The sequence below is a fragment of the Nelumbo lutea genome, chromosome 3 (assembly GCF_056320005.1).
Source record: "Nelumbo lutea isolate HS-2025 chromosome 3, American lotus-T2T, whole genome shotgun sequence".
NCBI classification, from domain to species: Eukaryota; Viridiplantae; Streptophyta; class Magnoliopsida; order Proteales; family Nelumbonaceae; genus Nelumbo; species Nelumbo lutea.
In genome coordinates, this window is record NC_142686.1 from 40928474 (window position 1) to 40947641 (window position 19168).

The window sequence follows — 19168 nt, forward strand, 5'->3', positions numbered from 1 at the left end:
AAGGAAAATTAATCCAATGGGTTCTTTTTGTTATAAGTAATTAAAATCTTACCTTAAGGTTATATTTGGTTCGAAGAAAAAGTAGGTAAAAAGAAGGAAAAGGTAAAAATTCTTTTAGGCTTCGTTTGGTTTTTGAGAGATTTAAGTGGGATGGGGAAAAATGGGATGAGAAAGTGTAAAAATCTACTCTTCCGTTGTTTGGTTTTATACATGAGAAAATAATAAGAAAACAATGTTTCAAGGAGAAGAGAAGAGAAGGTGAGGGAGAAGAAAACACTATGTCTGCGACTAAATCTACGAACCCAAAAGAAGAAAGAGAGGAAGAGATGAGAGAGGGAGGAAGGGAGTGTCTTCGATCTGTGTTTGCGAACCTAGATCTAAGTTCTACCATGGCAGAACTTAGATCTGTGTCTATAAACCCAAAAGAAGAAAGAGAAGAAGAGAGGAGAGAGGGAGGAAGGGAGTGTTTCCGATCTGTGTTTGCGAACCTAGATCTGAGTTCTACCATGGTAGAACTTAGATCTGTGACTGCGAACCCAAAAGAAGAAAGAGAAGAAGAGAGGAGAGAGGGAGGAAGGGAGTGGCTGAGAGGGGGTGTCGCTGCCGTTACTCTGTTTCTAGGTTCGAAAGGGGAAGGGTGCCATCGTCACTGGTTTCACCGAAAGAGAGAATGAACTGTGGTTTCTTACATTTTTTCACAGGGGTTGCACGGTTTTGGTGCGACCCTAAATCCATATTTTGGGATCTAATATCCCACACTTTTCTCACCTCATCCCCCTCTTTCCCTCAAACCAAATATGATAAAAAGGGAATATTTTTGGAATACTCCCCTTTTCTCATTCCCATCCCACAAACCAAACAGAGCCTTACAAAACTTGTATAATTTTTCTCACCTTTTACTACAAACCAAACATAGCCTTATAGTAACAATAACCTCTCGATTACAAGCAACACCACCATCACCAATACAGAACTCTACACCTACCTCTAACCCTAAAATAAACCCTCAAGCATTTGCCATTGGGCAAAAAAGAAACTCGTAAAAGATGAAGCCAAGCTTTGCCTCATCTCCACCATGGCATCTCTTCTCTAATCTGAACTCTTGACTCGTAGATTCAAAAAAGTGGTGAAGAGAATGCAAGAACTTTGGGGTTATGTTTGGTTTGATAGAAAATTAGAGAGAACCAGAAAACTGAGGAAAATCTGTGAACCCTTTCTCTGTTATATTAAAAAAAAAAAACAAACACAGCCTTGAAAGATTTGAAAGTGATATCAATTAGGTGAGTGTTGAATGTGACTCTCTGGATTGACCATGTGTTATAGAATCCTAAAAATCATATTGGCTTGTTTTTTTCAAAATTAGATTAAAGTTTTCACACATTGATCAATAATAACCTTTAATTTTTAATGATCATAAAGCAAGTTCATTTTGGACCAATTTTTTCTCTAAGATGAGGAGAATACCCCCCCCCCCCCCTTTCAGTCCCAAATTATATGAGGGGCAAAATTGTAATGAAAACTTGTTAATTATTAAATAAAGGTAGTAATAAATGTATTTTCTAAGGAAAATCAGTAACTACACTACCAAGTATAATTAGAACTCACTAAAATAGGAAGCTTAATCTAACCACATGACAACAAGGGAATTTGGGCTCAAATTTGCCCTATTAACAGGGGAGATAACAAGAGAATGGTCTAAGCCCACGTTCTGCCAACACCAATTCGCCATATGGAAAAATAAATAAACTTAACAAAAAACAAAAAAAAATGGAAAAAGAAAACTATACTAAAAATAAAAATATTTCAAATAGAAAACTAAAAAAATAAATAATAAGTGTATTCTTTTTCCTTTGCAAATGACAATCGCTTCTACAGTTGCTAGAATTATTCTCCACCAAAAATAGACACGTGGCAAAGATGTAAACTCGATCACTAAAATTATGTTTGGTTTGAAGGAAAAAGTAAAGAAATGAAAGGAAAGAAATGAAAATTTATACAAGATTTGTTCTGCCTTTCCTTTCCTTTTTCTACTTTTTTTTCTTTTAAACCAAACACAGCTTAAGGATTGGGGGAGCGACTATAACAGCGACACATCATCGTAATCAAATAATATTTTAATGGAAATTAAAATATCAAAACCAAACTCTGTCTCAGTCTCAGAAGTCAGAAGAAGACAAAGAGAAACCGAACCCAGTCTGATTCTTGTCTGTTTTCTCCGCTACTCTGGCTGCTGTGCTCACACAGAAATACCCAGAGAGAGAGAGGGCCAGTGACAGTGGGAACGAAGGAGGATTTCGCCAATAAATCTCCATCTCACCCGTCCATCTGTCTGTCCAACTATCGAGCTCAGAAATGTATGCCGACTTTGGAGTTACAGACCTGTTTCCATACTTTCAGGGCTTCTCTCTGGAAGTTGAACCCCTCGAGGAGTTCTGTGGCTTTCACAAGAACAATGCTTCAACTGTAAATCTCATCTTGCCTTTTCCTCTTTCGTTTGTTAAATTACATCTATTCAGCTTAACTTTAACAGATTTCGAGTAGATTATAGTAGAGTTTGAATTCTGATTGGGGTTTTTTAAGCATGGAATCTCTGCTGCGGATTTTAAGTCAGGGTTTACTGCTTTTTTTCTTTCTTAATTCGATACTTTTCCTCCTTTTTTCTTTATTTTTCCTTTTCGGCTGGTGCCTGATTTTGTGTTATGAACAAGTCACCGCTCGAATGAATATTTCCAATTTTCCATTGGTTTATAAGTAGTAAGGAGAGTTCATTCCTTGTACGGTTCTTTTTCCTTTTCTTTTCGTCAGAATCCATTTTCTTTTGATGTAAACGGAATTTCGCTCGCTTCAAGGTCCTCTGTTTCTGTACTGGATCTGAAAAAGTAAACAATAATCGTAGTCTACTGTTTTTCAGCTAAGTTCACATAAACGAGTGGCTTTTCTCTTTCAATTTCCGTACATCAAATGAGGAAAGGGGAGGAAGAAAAGGGAAAAGATGAAGAAAAGCGAAAGTTGATCTTCTCTTTTTTTCGCTTTTCTTCCCTCCACCATTATACTGATAGCTTTGCTCTGTCTGAGAGAGAGCTAGTAATGTCGCAGAGGATTTTCGTTTCTGCCGGAAGATGGAACGTCCGGGTATTTTCGACATTTAAATATTTGAGGGACAATGATTTATTTGTGTCAAATGTCAACCTTGCCCCGACGAATTTTATGGTTTTTCTTTTCTTTTTGGTTTTTAGCATGAAAAAGGATGTCCGAATTAAGAAGCGTTCAACATGGGTTCAAAATGACAAAGTTGTCCTGTGCCTGGTTTTACTCGAACTCTCACCCACACATAACCTTGTTAGAGCTGAATATGCTTTTCTTCTCTCAGTTCTTTCGTCTATAGACTGCAAATAAGAAAAGAGTCAATGATAATTCATTTCCTTTGTTCAAGAAATAATAAATAGATAAGACTATTTATTTTATCCTTTCCTCAAGCAATTGCTGTTGATGATGTGGAAGCTCCATATTCAAAGGGGAATATTCACGGTTATGAACAACTCTGGTCCTGAAAATTGACAATGGTTATTTATTTATCACTTCACACTGCTCCCAAATGTTAAATATTTGGTGTATGTAGTAAGAACCGGCTATTCTGCAAAGGATTGTATTGCTGGGAACATTTAAGGCACTTAGAAATATGATTGCAAGGAAAACATCATTGTTCATTTTCTTTTCTTTTTTTTTTTTTCTTTTCCTTTGTTTGTTTCTTTTAATTTTGTGCTATATCATTAACTTTTTTTTTTCGACATTGTTCTGATTATCTGCAACCATTTTCTGTATTTTGTACTTCGACAAGATGCACCTTATCTTATTCGTAGTATTATGATGGGTCCAAAATGTTGAAGCCAGTTGGATGGAAATAATCTGATAACGGAATACTGTGTAATCAAGAAGCTTCACTGTTTTTATGAGTGAATGAGCACTCTGTTCAAGATCTATGCACCTTATATCACCCAAGAATATCCAATTAAATTGTAGGATTCCCTTGGTTCCTGCTGAAACAAACTATTTGTTAAGCCTACAATTTCCTATTAGTTGCAAAAGAAAAGCTTCCACCATGGGTTGCATAGACCTATTACCCCTCCAACCTAGGAAGTTGTGTCTTTATTATTCATTATTTTCCTCTTCTCTTGGTATCTTACTCTACTTTGTTTTTCTGTAGAGCAACCTGATTCAGACATTCACCATCTCAGAATATGACCTTGGGGGAGAAGGAGATCTCTTCAAAGCTCCAGAACCTATCATAGAAGAACCAGAGATGGCTCTTGATCCCATTACAGCTGCCGTTTCAGTGATTTCTTCTGGGGAAAATGTCATGTCCTACCAAATAATAAAGGACACAGACATGGAATCAATTCAAGGCGAGGACCTACTGAGTGAGGTATTCTATGGGTGCAGAAATGCTCTCATGGCGAAGTCTGCCATATCATCCCCTGAAGTCTCAGATATCAAGTTTCCTTCCATGTTAATGGAGGATGTTCCAACTGCAGAGAAAGATCAGTTAGTCATGGAAGGGCCAATTGAGAAAACTTTTAGCTCAGAATGTTTGAGCTCAATGGAGTGGACAAATTGTGGTGCTATAAGACCAAACTTCCTTGATTTTCAGGTGGACTTTGATGATGCCTATGGAATTCGAAGAGCATTCAGTGAAGGGGATATACAGGTCAGAATCATTATTTCATCTTGTCTTTGAGCCTTTCAATTGTGTTTTCTTTGCTGTCTATAATTCCGTAAGTGAGCTAGTAAAATACTCTCTAAGAGGCAGAACTTTATACCTGCTTGATTGCATCACCTATTTGTAAAAGGGATTATCCACCTGTAAATTAGGAAGTTTTAAATGAGAAAAAGAGTATTACTAAGTACCAACTAACTATTAGACGTTAGCACAATCTGCTGGCATAATTTTTAGGACAGTACATCCCTTCTAAGAGGTATGTGACTAAATATGCACTTTTAAATATCATTGAGGACACCTGAGTAGAGAAACAATTGTACTTTCATGATAGAATCTCGTAATTCTCTCAAATTTCTAGTGTATAAAAACAGCTGTAAATGTACTTGTATATGTTGTGACCACGAAGCATTTATTGCCTAGAGAGCAAAGTTATGCATACTGAAAAGCGTATAGCTGTTTCTGGCCATTTCCAGAGGATATGGGGGTGGGTCATTGATTTTGAATTTTCATGACAGACTCTTGGTGATGGCAATATGAACTTCATCCACTCTCACTTTAAGCGGCCATTTACCATTGGCAACTACACCATTGAAGAACGCATGCAAAGGCTTTCCAGATACAGGAAAAAGAAGATGAAGAGGAACTTTGGCCGGAAAATTAAGGTAAGCTAGTAATTTTCTCTAAAAACATACTCCTATTGATCAGTAAAGTTTGTCGGGGAAGGGAGCTTCACGCCTTCACCTTAGAACCATGTTCTGCACATATTGTTCCCTTCCAACCACGGGATGGTTGGGCCAATCTCAAATTTAATACAGCTGCTCCTCTCAGTGCGGCCAATTTACCAGAATTTACATAAGATGGGTTGTTCTTTGTGATATGCCCCAATTGAAGTGCCAATCTACATGGCCTGTGTGATCTGCTATTGAGATAGTTGTGACTTATTGAATCTTGGCATGGTGATGATTTATAAAATCTCACCATTGGCCCTTTTCAAAGGCAAGGTTCAAAATATTGATACGCCGGTAGGGGTGTATCGAGTGTTTTGATACTTGTTTTTTTTACTTTATTTTTATTTTTTTTCAAAACTGGTTCAGGGGAGCTGGTCTAGGACCCCTCCATCCCCTGAACCGGTCAGACCCCGATACACCCAATGTAGGGGCGTATCGGAAGGGTCCCAGAACGATACATATCGGCCAATATGGGTCGATACGTAACGATACTTTGAACCTTGTTCAAAGGTAAACAACTGGATACAACGATTGTCAATGAATTCAAAGGTAAACAACTGGATACAACGATTGTCAATGAAAGCAGCAACCAAAGACATGTGAGAGTTTGCTATGATGAACCTTTTTGGAGCACAAAAGCCATAATCAGTATCCCCGTCTGCGTGGGAGCACAGCCTAGCATTTTTCCGAAACATAAATCATTCCTTTTAACCAATCTCTCCCAACTTCCAAAGCTCTGGATTATCTAAATTTGTATTGCATTATGTTATTATTCACATCAGATTTTTTATGACTCACCAAGCTTACATGTTATTCGAACAACTAAACCGTCTTTCACTTATGGTTGCACCTTTCAGTATGCTTGCAGGAAAGCTCTGGCCGACAGTCAACCTAGGGTCCGTGGAAGATTTGCAAGAACAGAAGAGTTAGAAGTTTCCAAGAAATAGAATAATGTCAAATGGGAGGAGCAAGAGAGATCAGGTAGGCTTCTTCTATTTTCCGTGGTAGTATGGACGAGGGCAAGGAGGATTCAATATAGCCCTGGCACCAACCTAGCAGCTCCAATTTCTATATTAGCCAGTAGAAAAGCTGAACTAGCCAGCGTCTCTTCCTTGTTGTGGTAGTCTTTTAATCTGTTTTGTGGGTCAATAATCAGTATTAGTCGCTCGGCGTTGTAAATAGTGCATGTGCTTAATAAAAGGAATTTAATCGCTCTCGGCTTTGTATTTAGTGCTTGCTTCTGAAGAGTAAAACAACTGGTAAACTGATAAATCAACTTTCGTTCTACGCCTGTATAAATGAAGGGTGCAGTATTTCACCCTAGTCTACTTTGATGCTTTTCCTGAATTAAGATCTGCTCTTCACACCGATTTCTTAGAGACATCTACCATGAATAAATGATATACAAGTACGGGGGGGGGGGGGGGGTGTTCAGAGCGCTCCACACACCATTTTCCGCTCTATTAAATAATTTTCTTAAGCCACGTTTGCTAACGCTGAATTTGCCTCTTGACTCTGAAGAACTTTTCAAAGGTAATAAGCGTTTGGTGTCATGTCTTAAAAGTTGATCTGAATGCCACTTTTCAAAGGTAGTAAGACCTAGGTCAGGCACTGAACACGGTGAGATGCGTTCTAATCCTGGCCAAAAGTCTAAAATATCCTTTATATTTTTAATAATAACAAATCGTATCCTTCATATTAAATTGCCATCGAATGAGAAGGGAAACGGCGATGGAGAACTTGAAGAAACCTACGATGGAGATGTCACCAGAAATCTCTCAAATCCCATCTTCCCTCTCTCTCTCTCTCTCTCTCTGAGAACTCAAAGAAAGGGTTTCGGTCCTTAACGATCATTTCTATTCAAGTTTCTTTCGTACAGAGAAAAAACCGTCGATCTCCACCTTTGTTGGCATGTTCTTCGCCGTCGATCTCTGGTGGAAATTCAGCTCTAATGGCATCGAGTTCGCTTCGAGTTCTTTGCCCCATTTGGCTTCGAGTTCGCCATCACTCTCTGATACAAAAGGCCTTGTTGTGAATGCAGCGACGGTTAACACCCTCCCTCGCCGCCTCTTCTCCAGTCCTGACCACTATCTTCTCCGCCCCATTTGGCTTCAAGTCCCGCCACCACCGCTGCAACTCTCAGCAACAGCAATTAACACCTCCCTCCCTCTCTCTCTCTCTCTCCCTCTCCATCTCTCATCCACTCCCGAACACTGCCTTCTCTGCCCCATTCGCTACCCTTGCAACTAATGTAAGCCAAAATATGTAAAATTAATTATTAATTATTTTAATTTTGATTAATTATTAAATATTTTAATAGTTTTTAAGATATTAATTTTTTAATTATTAAATATTTTAAATTGTTTCATAGAATTTATTACTATTTTTATTATTATTTTTAATTCTTAATAATTTATTTTTAATTTATAAATTATTTTATATTATTATTACTATTTTTATTATAATTATTTTAATTCTTAATAATTTATTTTTAATTTTATTCTTATCTTAATAAATTGTTTTTTATTTTTATAATTTATTCATATTTTTATATTATTTTTATAATTTATTCATATTTTTATATTATTTTTTAATTTAATAATTTATTTATATAACAAATTGAGCTCAAATTTACCAAATAATCTATTATAGTGGTAAAATAGTTATGTTAAAGGTTTGGTTCAACACAAACAAACTTAATATTTAGAGCCTCTACAAAGTTAAAAAAAAAAAAAAACATTCTAGACACTTTTAATATATTTTTAACTTTTCAGATTTCAAATTTCAAATTTATCAAACTTCTACTATTCTTATTCATTACCACCAGTGGGGAATATTTAATTGGGGATCAAATCATAGACTTTCATTATATTGAAATTAATGGTCAAAATAATACTAATTTATTTTTATATTAACAAGTTAAACACTTTTAATTAATATCAGCTTATTTATTATTTATCAAATGTTTCATTATTATTTATCAAACAAAATATGATAAAAAATAGAGGAAAGATAAAAAAAAATTATATATTTCATTAAATGTTTGGTTCTGAACCTGAATCAATTCTGAACAAAGAATGAAAATCAATCCAATAATTAATCAAAACAAAATCATAAAACCAAATCTATTATAAATGTCCAATAAATTTAGCTCCATCAGGATAGACTCAATGATAAATCCATTGGTTCAGCTCTAGCTTTTCTTAAATAAATAAAAGTCCATTGGGATGGGACTGAAATTATTCGAACCAAACCAGACCTGTTGACCACTATATGTTGGGGTCTAGGGGAAAGAATAATTTGTTAATAAATTATTTTTAAATAAATAAATAAATGTTAAAATATTTGTCTTAATGCCACACCTCTTATTATTTATTTTATTAAAACAAATAATTTATTTAATTTTACTAAATAAATAATAATAATAAAATAAATAAATAAAAGTTGAGAGAAAAAATAAATAAAAGTTGAGAGGAATGACATTTTATTTATAGCATGTGATAAATAAAACGAGATAAAGAACATTGCTACGGCAGAGTTCTTTTTTTTTTTTCATAATTAGATCAAGTGTTTTTTTTTGACAGCTAAAACCATTTTCAGTCTATCAACACAGAAATCACCCCGCACAATCCCCCCTCCCCCGCCCTCCCTTGCATCCGACGAAAAGGACTTGAATGTGCGTTGTCGAATCAAAAAATCAGCAAATTTCAAACCACGCAAAAGGGATAACCTTGACACGAACCAACCTTGTTATTAATTAATTAGATCAGAAAATGGTAAAACCCATAGACACAGTAATGATTTTTTTTCAAGGCACACGGAATGAAGTAAGCCCGTTGGGCATATAAATATAAATAACAAGGAGGAAACGAGGAAAAAAAGCGTACATGTACATTGGATGGGATTGGAAGCATGTTAATTAAGCTAAATGAAAACGAATTAAGGGACGACAGATAGCCGTTTTGTGTATCCATAACCAAAAAAAGGGAAAAACCAAAAGGCTAAAATATCAAATGTAGATCAGGAATTTGCGGTAAGACTCCCTAGCGCAAAAAAAAAAAAAAAAAAAAAAAGCCCAAGAACATGAGACAATGATCTGGCTGCAGAATAATAGAAGTCACTTCTTAGTTGACGAAGTTACCACTTCGGCCTCTTCCCCACTGCTGCGGTTGCTGAACAGCTCCACCAGAGCGTCTTGCATTGTCCTGTCGGGAAAAAGCCCTCATCCTCTGCTCCTTCATGTTCGCAAACAAGGAATCCAATGTTTGAGGCCTCTGCTTAGGCACCACCTTAGCTGGCTGCTGCTGCTGCTGCATTTAGTTGTGAAACATCCATATCATTTAAAAATGCCTTCGGGCAGGGGCAGGAGTTAATATTTAATAATGGATTTAAAAAAACTACAGACTTTGAAGACAAAGCATCCAGTGACGTGGTACTCACTAGGGTGACCATTATACAAGTCAAGAAGGTGATTGTGAGAAAATATTGAATGGATGAACCCGTCTGGCCATGTTTAATGCCTTGATCATCAAAACATAATAAATGCCAGCTGTGATTGTGAGTTCCACTTAATATTTGTCAGACCAATAAAGTCGCCATAGTTCCAATTCCTCTTTCTTTGTTTTTCATTTACTAAAGATAGGTGGAGCCATTTATTGTTAAACAAAGTGCAAATTCGAGTGACAAACGAACTCTGGTGGAAACATAGTGAATAGAGGAATTTGAGCTCATGCACATATTGTCTCATTTTACCCTCGTAAACATATCACATGTTTCATTTTACCCAAACAAGCAAATATTCGAGAAAAGATGAACACAATATTTTTCCCTCTTAAATGTACATTTTTCCCCCAAAAAGTGCCCACTGGACCCATAATCACAGGCTGTAATAATATAGATCAAAGCTAAAACTTCCCTCCCGCCCCCCTAAACATACCTTCACAGAAAAACCTCCTTCTGTAGCTCTCCTCTGAAGTGGTCGAGCTCCAATCCTGCAGCAATGACCAATCCATGGTTAAAAAGGAAAACAGATCTATCGAAGGCATTCTTCGGGACTGTCATTCATGGAGATGAGTATGCTTACCATGGTGCATTCTACTGTCTTTTAAACTAAAAAAAGATTAGACAAACCAGTATATAGAAACAACATAGTATAAATGAAATTTGCTTCCTCCCTTTGATGTTTCCTCTAACTTGGAACCTCCCAAGATGGCAGTTATCAACACTGTAGTAAAATACCTCCCAGTAGAGATACGTCAATCCTAAAAGGATTCCTCCATGGAACAAAATCACTATGTGACAACCCTGGGAATTATTTTTGAACTATCCACTGAAAAGGAGATTTCTCATTCTGAGCAACCTCCAAACTTTCTTGCCAATCCAGCAAATTCAAGCAAACGATTAACAGGTGAGTAGTTTAATCAACCAGGTCTTGACTCAAACAAGACTGCATATTCACAACTATCCGCCGATGCAGCTGCTTCATACAAAACCACAACTATTGAGAGAAAATGAGATGCATATTCTTCGTATTTCCAAGAATTCAGTTCCCTTCCTTGCAATATAAATGCCTTTCACTAACACGATTTCAGTCAAGTGACAAATATCAATTTCTTCATTTCAAAACCCAATCAACATATCAGAGACTCAAAAGGAGGCTTAAAAAGGGTCAAAACCCAGTTACTAATCAATCTCCAAAGCAAAATAAAGTAGGTGCATTGTCCTTCAAAAAAACATCTAAGATTTTGTTGGCAAAAGGCTGTAGACAAACTTGGAGCAAGTTCCTGAAGCAATGAGCTCCCATGGAACCAGCACTCAAATATGTACACATCAAATGCAGCATCTATACCTTGAGCTCAAAAATACCCACGAAAGGGGAAAAAAGCTGGAAAGCCAGCAACGAAACCACATATGAAGCTAAAATGGCTGTATTGAGGGAAAGCTGGCAAACCCAACAACAAACTTCCTGAATGAGTTCGATGACATCTGACAGCTCAAGTGAGAAACAGCTGAGTTCATCATGCAAGTAGAGTGTCTTTATCAAAAGACCTTACCTGCCATAGTGTAATTATTCTTCAGAAAAAATAAGCATTTAAAACCAGAAGATTCTAGAAGCATCATTATCCCATCAGGTTGACCATGACTAATCAAAACCTGAGCACTTTTACCAAGCTAAAATTTGGGAGGGAAGTTAGTTATCAGACATGGCAATTAGATGCCTAGAACGGACGGCAACGACTTTTCACAGTCCACAAAAAACACCTCCTACTTCCCTAGTAGGTTATACCTTCCAATCCAAAAGGCCCAAACCCAATATATAGGCAATTCTCATGCGATCCAAACAATTCTTGCTAGCAAAACCAATGACCCATTTTTGCAACAGCAAGCCCATTAGGTAACCTCAAAATTCCCTTGACAGCTTTGAAAGCCACAACCATGTATAATATGCACTTTCAACCTAAAAGATCATCTTTTCCCACTGCATAAACCAGGGGGAACATTCTACCTTACATTCAACAGAAAGTCCCATACTCTGAAACAATATTTTTCTTGAGATAATTCTCCCAACTTGGAAGCTTTCTGTCCCAGGAAAAAATACCCCAACAGAAGCAGCACCATCTAATAACTCAACTTGAAGTACATGTGAGACATGCCGTCAGTGATAGGAAGGGACCATTATTTACCTGCAAACAAATAAACACCAGAACTTCAAATCAGAACTTACAGCAGAATGCCATCATTCAACTGTCATTTACTAGGAGATCAGGAATACCTTGGTTTATTCCAATTGACCACCCTATTACGGTTATTAATAGCTCTGTTGCGAATGGGAGCAGCTGCAGCCTTCCTTGCAGCTTCAGTTGTCAAAGGAAACTGGTCCCCTTGGAAATTGGAACGTCTCTGAGCAAGCACCCCCTGGATCAAGAAAATGGATAGTCCAACAACAATGAGTAGATACAAATGCAAACATATTTTTCCTCCCACCCTTATCCATATTTTTACAAAATTTCCCTGATCCATTTAAATCATTTAAATTACTGAATCTATCCTATTATAGAAATACGACTTTCATCACATATAATCATCGAATAGTAATACCTGTCTAAGTGAGGATCTAGAATCCATATAGCGTCGCACCTTAGAAGCATTCCCTTGAGGGGCAGCTCCACCACTGAACAATTTTTTGCTTTTATTCTGCAGAAAATATATGTTATCATTAAGATATGAGATAAATACAGAATTTTTGTAAAAGATGATGTGCCATATTATAAAGTAATAGATGCTTACTGGAGCCCTTTGCTTTTTAGTTTTAGAAGTAGATTTCTTGGACATCTTGATAATATCATCTGCGTTAAGGAAAAGAACACAGGAAAATAGATGTACAGTCAGAATGATGTAAAACCTATACATAAAACCTCATCATTGTACAAAACCTTCAATGATAAACTGCATACCTAAAGTCATGTCCATTTTCTTCTCTGTCAGAGCAATTGCTTCGCTTGTTAGAGGCTTCGCAGCCATCTGGAATAAAGTACAATTGGTAAGCAACACAAGTCAATATATGAATAAGTAATCACGCGGGAAGAAGAAAGGTACCAGGAATGAATCAGGAGAAAATAGCAGCAGTGAGGGGAAAGAAAAGAAGAAAATAAAAGTTAATAAAAAACTCTTTCCTAATAAGGTCAACCTACGGCAACCATAACTGCTATAGAAAGAGGATGTATAAGCATTTACAGATATCAGATTCTTCGCAACAGTACCGACCACCAAGGGAACTACAGAAGGCTAGAAACCATCGAATATTTGATGGAAGGATGAACAGGCCTCATAAAATTCTCAGGCAGATCAACTCTTTCTACCATGACTACGAGAGTACTTTGATATCAGATTCACTGCCTACGGAGAAGGATGGTAAGACTATAAAATCATCTTTTTATGGGGCTTTCAAGGAGAAGAGACATCAGTGCATAAGAGTTGTTGTAGATTGTCAAAACATCATCAACCTCAGGAAATAGCAGATGTTGGCACCTCCAATGTATAAACAAATCATCATCGACATGACGGAATTATCTAAGGGCATCACGCCGATGGATTCCAAAAGAAAGAAAAGAAAAGGAGAGAATTTATAACCTATGGAAGGAAACAAATCATAATCGACATGACGGAATTATCTAAGGGCATCACGCCGATGGATTCCAAAAAGAAATGAAAAGAAGAGAATTTATAACCTATGGAAGGAAAGGAATATAACCTATGGACCTTCGGAACATAAACCCTACCTTCAAAGTGATAACAAAATACACGAATGGACCAAAACGATTGAACGTACAGAGAACTATAAACCCTAACCAGACCATGAAATTCGTGACTACAAAAACAAATTTTAATATATGCATCATTATCTATCAGTTATAATTCAAGATTGGAAAGCAGAAACCTAGACCTAACGGAGCAACACTACCGATTAGCCCGATATCTCAAATACACCACATATGGCATCAGAAGAAACCTTATTCTCAGGAACCCTAGTAAATAGGAAAAGGGGAAATTTCAAATAGACATCAATCCAACCGCTACATATGTGCAGAAAATTAAAAGAAACTGAAATCTTACCGAATAAAATTGAAAGAGAAAAACAAATAAAGAAGGGAAGCAAGAATACACCAGATCGATGAGGAGAAAACTTACCGATTTGAAATTTGAAGAGCTGCAATAAAAAGCTAAACGAACGGGAATCTTCCTTTCCGAAAGTAGGGTTAGGGTTTTTCGAAGAGAAGGGGAGGCGAAGGATGAAGAGGAACGAAGGGAGGAACTCAGCTTTCGTGAAACGCGAAAAACATCGAACAATGATTAACACCAAAGCGAAAATCTAATTATATTTCTAAAATTTTCTATGAGGCGGGGGGAGAGGTTCATTGCTTTTATAGCTAGCTGTAGCCATAAGGACGGCGGGTCTCAACTTAAAATTAGAAATCATACTTTGTGATTGCTTTTAAGTCCGACCGGCTGGGAGCATTTCCGGTTCTCCTACCGACAAGATGTTCCCCATGTGGTTGCGATCTCATGAGGGTAGGTGACTGTGGATATAGTCGTTTGGGCCGGGCCCCCGATGCCGTACACGTATACTGGATGGGTCCTGTTCGGTGGATCATGATCGGCTGGGCCGAGAATTTAGCCCATTATCTGGATTAAACTTCAAATGGGCCAAATCCAAGGGGTGGTTAAATTGAAAGTGAGATTGTTGCCTCGAATTTTGCTGAACTTTGGCAATCAGCAATGATTTAGTATTATGAGCTAGCCAATGTTTTAGTTTGTACCTGAATTAATGGTGGTCTTATTGGCATTTCTGTGTAAGCAATTTGGGCCCATGCTCTTTCCCCAAAATAATAAAAAATTAGAGAATTATTCCGTATATATAATATTTTGATATCCTTTTATTCATGTATATAGATAAATTTTATAAATATTTTTTGACATCCACTTTTTAAGGTTGTAAGTTAAGATTATTATTTTTTTATATAAATATGTTATTTAATTTAACAGATTAAATCAAGTTTTGTTTCTAAAGATTTTCGACTAAGAGTTTTATTTTTTAAAATAATAACCCATTGTATTGATCCTAAATTATTTGGAATGACTTTTTTTTCTTCTCTTTTTAATGGGGATAAGCACGACTAACATTTCTAAGAGTGGAGGTAACTATTGAGTGGATAGACACATGTATGAGGAATGAAGCTTTTTATTTGAAAGTGGTAGTAACCACTTTTGAGATGCTCTTAAGGCTCTGTTTGGAAATACAAATATGTACACTACAAATATATACAAAATGCAAGGTTTTGTACTCTACAAATTTGTATTTGTACTCCTTCCAAACAGAGCCTAACGGAATAACTTTTCTTTTCAAAAATCAATTAAATAACTTATTGTTTGTCTTTTTTGCGCTACTATCATTACTTTATCTTTTAAGGCTCAGCTTGGAAGGAGTACAAATACAAATATATAGAGTGCAAAACCTTGTATTTTGTATTATTTTGTATGTATTTGCACCGTACATATTTGTATTTACACTCTGTCCAAACTAAGCCCACAGAACATCATTTAGGCCTGGTTTTGGATGGGAAAAAGGCTTATTTGTTTGCAATGCCATATTCATTTGTCTACAACCATTAATAAAAATGAGAATTGTAAACTCTTATGAAAAAAGAAAAAACAAGTGAACTTACCTAGGAAACACTTACCTGGGTAAGTGCATTTACCCATGTTCTTTTGTTCTTTTCTTGTTTGATTTACCCAGGTAAATGAAGTTTCTTATTTTTCCCATGTTCTTCTGCAACATCCACTTTCCTGGGTAAATTGTTATTTTTTTCATCTCTTTCCAATTTTACCCTTTGGACATGGATTTGAAAACCATGTCACAAAGTCTTAAATGCCCCTAAATATTTTGGAAATAAACCATGCTGCCTCTTCTTTTAAACCCAATTTGAGCCTAATTCAAGTTTTTCCTCTGGAACGATAGAAGAAAACACCATCTGCCATTATTTTGGGCTCAAAGTTTGGGCATTTAAGACTGTTGTCATAATTTCTGGTTTTCTTTATGAAAATCAAACTAGTTCTGGTTATTTAATGAACCATTGAATTTTCACAAATAACAAATAGCAGAGGAGAGTTTAAAATGTCAATGCTTCTAAGATCATGTCAATCCTTTGGCCTTCAAAATCACAGTTATGAAATTCACAAATGGGCATATACAACAAATGAAGAAAAGAATAATGTGAGGACCCGAAGCACTTGCAACATAAGTTTCTCTGCTACTTCCTGTAATGAAAGAAGTGAAGTGTTATTAACAGAGATCTCCCACCTCATCCTACCAAAATAAAAAAAGATATACTAGCAAGTGAGAATCTGTTGGAAGCTCAACCCGCTCCCCAGATATTCACAATTCTTCAAGCAGATTCCTTCAGCAAGCTCTGTGAGATTCCACAAATGCATTACCCATGAGGCCATGATTATAGTGACTGCTATATGAGTTATCCCATCCAAATGGAAGCAACTGTAATAAAAGGTTCAACCTAGGCCTATAAGCAAGAGTAAAGTATAAGAAAACTTACCCCTGATCCTTTGCACTATGTAATCAGCTCGGACACTGCTCTGTGGTAACAAACCTTTAACCCATTCTCCCTTCATTAGAGCATGAAGCCTTTGGTGTTCAGTTATAGCATCAATGCACTCTTGTACGGCAGGGACAAATGAATGTTGATGAGGCTGTTGTTGCAGATTGGGTAAAGGCAACTTTGCTGCAAACAGGAGATCCACATGAAAACATCTAAATATAGGCATGACAAACAATAACTAGTAATAGAAAAACAAAAGAGGATAATAACAGTTATGAGCAACTGCCATGCAGCAGTATCAAGAGACTGCACAAGAGCAGCACGTAACTGATGAAGGAGCCCATCTTCGTCCAAAGTAAACGCTGGTTGCCATTCTTTAGACCCATCAATTGGAGAGACAGTAGTAGGAGCTCCGGTGTTTGGGGAATCACATCCTACTTTATTGACAGTAATTGAGATACCAAGTTTGCTAGCTGCTTGCATTACCTGAAAAGTGGATGCTCCATTGATATTCCAAGGCCAAGTTAAATATCTGGATATCAAATTTAAAACAAACTAATTAAAAGAGCTCTTGCTCTTCCTAATTAATACCAGCATACCCAATAAGCTACTAAAGGAGTAGAACTGCAACTTAAAACTGAGCAAAACCAGAACTTATTTCAAGGTCAAAAGCCAGGAATTGAAGCTCAAAAAAGAGGTCCAAGCAAAACTGGGGAAAAAAGGAAAGTGCATAGCATAAACCTATTAAGCTATAAGTGAGTCCATTTAAAGAGACCAGTGCATCTGATTATTAGAAGAATCATACGCCCTTGAGCTCCCAAGTTCCATGTATTGCCTGCTTCCTTGCTGAGAAAATTCAAGCTCACCGGAGAACTGACCGTCAACAGACTGTGAGAATTGTCTAATGCCTAAATCATGAGGAATCTCGTACAAGCTACTACTACATTCATTTCCCTTGAAAGCCCATGAATTGCTTGTTAAGTTGTTTGGTATAGCACCATGAGGTGCTGATGATAATTATGGCCATTCCTGAAGAAGATGATAATAAGCTAGAGACTTTTTTGGGGAAGTTAGACCTGTTAGTCTCTATAAATGCATGTACAAAACTACAAATTCCTTCAGAATGTTGGATATATATATATATTTGGGTTTTGCTTATGTATATATTTTGACAGAGTTATTTCAAGGGAGAATGGTGATTTTGCGCCAGGGAGGAGCATCACAGAGAATGATACCTTGGGGCATGAATGAATTTAAGTACATAATAAAAGAAACAGAATGCTATATTTTTATATTGAACACTGTACAATTTTATTGAGGTTGTTACATACTGGGTTCCTAAGGATACACTCAATTGTAAGTGTATCTTTTTTATTTGAAAGGCTAGAAATATAGAAAAGGAACCAATTCATAGAAGATAAACATATCACAATTCAAGTGAATGAATTTAAAAGAGATAGGGGAAGGCCAACAAGGAGAGTGATTGTAGTAGAAGAAACTGAACTGGGTACTTACAATCCATTAATTAAGAGGATAAGGCCCTAGAGTGGAATTGCCAAAAAAAAGTTTGCATTGAAAGCATATTTTGAATCCCATGCATGTTCTAACTATATAAATGGAAATAAAACTAATCAACTTCAACATGAATCTGATAAGGGATGGTCCCCAGTTTAACTTTTGATTGATAATGGAAACTTCTTTAGCTGAAAGAAAGAGATACAAGCAGAAAGCCTTCCCCAAAACTACAAAGCAATGTTGCATGGACATAGTCAGAAGAATCAGAATCCAACACACGTTCAGGAATCTGACTTGGCAAGATGAAAAACCAAAGATTCATGGACACATCTATGAATTATTAAATACTAATTATTTTAATAATTCCGATTTCTGACTGCCAACCAAAACGAATCCTTACTAATAGTGAAAGATTTTGGTTCCTTAGGCTCCATTTGAAAAGAACGCAGATGCAAATATGTTTAGTGAACTGCATGTGCAATAAATGTTATTTATAAACCTTATTTTTGCACTGTACATATTGCAATTGTACACTCTTCCCAAACTGAGCCTTATGGCATGTTTAATTGATGTGAAATGGAATCATTTCAATAATTTCCTGAAACCATGAAATAACCTCAAGTTTGAGTCTACTCTTAGCAGTTGGAAATTAGTTGCTCCAGTTCATACTTGAGATGGTAATTCCTGCTATATATGAACCAGGTAAGAAGAAGGTAGCACCTAAAACGTATTGCTACTATCAACAAACATTGTCTTCATTCTCGACAGGCTTGCTGATGGATCAACTATCAAAATTTAACTTGACCACACCATGAGCATGAAGATCCATTTTTGCATAGTGCTCTGCCTCTGCTAGTCTGAATGCCATAGCAGATGGTCTCCCTACTTCAGAAATCAGTAGTTTTTTTATTTTTTATTTTTTTATGGAGCAATATCTCCATTCCCATGCATCGTTTGGTAGGAGAAACTGCTTCTCCATATTTTGTTTTTTTTTTTTTTTTTGCTTTCTGGATGTAATATAACTCTTACCTTTTCTTAGAAAAGGCAACCCCCAAAATGATAGAATATTTGAGATATGTCAACTCTTACCTTTTGTT

The 19168-nt window shown here is 36.4% G+C and overlaps 2 protein-coding genes and 1 long non-coding RNA gene across 5 annotated transcripts; 1 reads left to right on the top strand and 2 right to left on the bottom strand.

Annotated features, from left to right (window-relative positions):
- Window positions 1–2120: 2120 nt before the first annotated feature.
- Window positions 2121–6675, top strand: LOC148864453 (uncharacterized). The gene is made up of 4 exons (XM_088977485.1): window positions 2121–2463; window positions 4205–4705; window positions 5233–5379; window positions 6303–6675. The coding sequence occupies exons 1-4, from the start codon at window positions 2353–2355 to the stop codon at window positions 6390–6392; spliced, it is 849 nt and encodes a 282-aa protein (XP_088833611.1). The 5' UTR covers window positions 2121–2352; the 3' UTR covers window positions 6393–6675.
- A 2593-nt stretch (window positions 6676–9268) lies between these two features.
- Window positions 9269–14413, bottom strand: LOC148864454 (uncharacterized). Of its 2 annotated transcripts, none has more exons than XM_088974286.1 (8): window positions 14134–14413; window positions 12900–12966; window positions 12733–12791; window positions 12544–12639; window positions 12218–12360; window positions 10382–10436; window positions 9587–9752; window positions 9269–9488 (listed from the first exon to the last, which is right to left on the bottom strand). In XM_088974286.1, exons 2-8 carry the CDS (start codon window positions 12964–12966, stop codon window positions 9466–9468), a joined length of 609 nt encoding a protein of 202 aa, XP_088830412.1. In that variant the 5' UTR covers window positions 14134–14413; the 3' UTR covers window positions 9269–9465. The 2 variants fall into 2 exon arrangements, with proteins under 2 accessions (XP_088830412.1, XP_088830411.1); XM_088974285.1 differs by having other exon boundaries at window positions 9587–9755.
- A 1685-nt stretch (window positions 14414–16098) lies between these two features.
- LOC148864455 (uncharacterized) lies at window positions 16099–17075 on the bottom strand. Of its 2 annotated transcripts, XR_016109387.1 has the most exons (4): window positions 16885–17075; window positions 16554–16739; window positions 16364–16412; window positions 16099–16260 (listed from the first exon to the last, which is right to left on the bottom strand). It is a non-coding gene; the product is annotated as an uncharacterized LOC148864455 (long non-coding RNA). The 2 variants fall into 2 exon arrangements; XR_016109388.1 differs by lacking the exon at window positions 16364–16412 and having other exon boundaries at window positions 16885–17025.
- Between the last annotated feature and the right edge of the window lie 2093 nt (window positions 17076–19168).

Bases quoted from the DNA above. Each gene is read 5' to 3' on its own strand.
- LOC148864454 (XM_088974285.1), bottom strand. From the start codon at position 12,966: ATGGCTGCGAAGCCTCTAACAAGCGAAGCAATTGCTCTGACAGAGAAG. The intron at 12,640-12,732 runs GTAAGCATCTAT...TATTTTCTGCAG, and splicing joins CTAAAAAGCAAAGGGCTCCA to AATAAAAGCAAAAAATTGTT. The intron at 9,489-9,586 runs GTAACTTCGTCA...TTTTTGCGCTAG, and splicing joins GTGGGGAAGAGGCCGAAGTG to GGAGTCTTACCGCAAATTCC.
- LOC148864453 (XM_088977485.1), top strand. From the start codon at position 2,353: ATGTATGCCGACTTTGGAGTTACAGACCTGTTTCCATACTTTCAGGGC. The intron at 4,706-5,232 runs GTCAGAATCATT...TTTTCATGACAG, and splicing joins TCAGTGAAGGGGATATACAG to ACTCTTGGTGATGGCAATAT. The intron at 5,380-6,302 runs GTAAGCTAGTAA...TGCACCTTTCAG, and splicing joins ACTTTGGCCGGAAAATTAAG to TATGCTTGCAGGAAAGCTCT.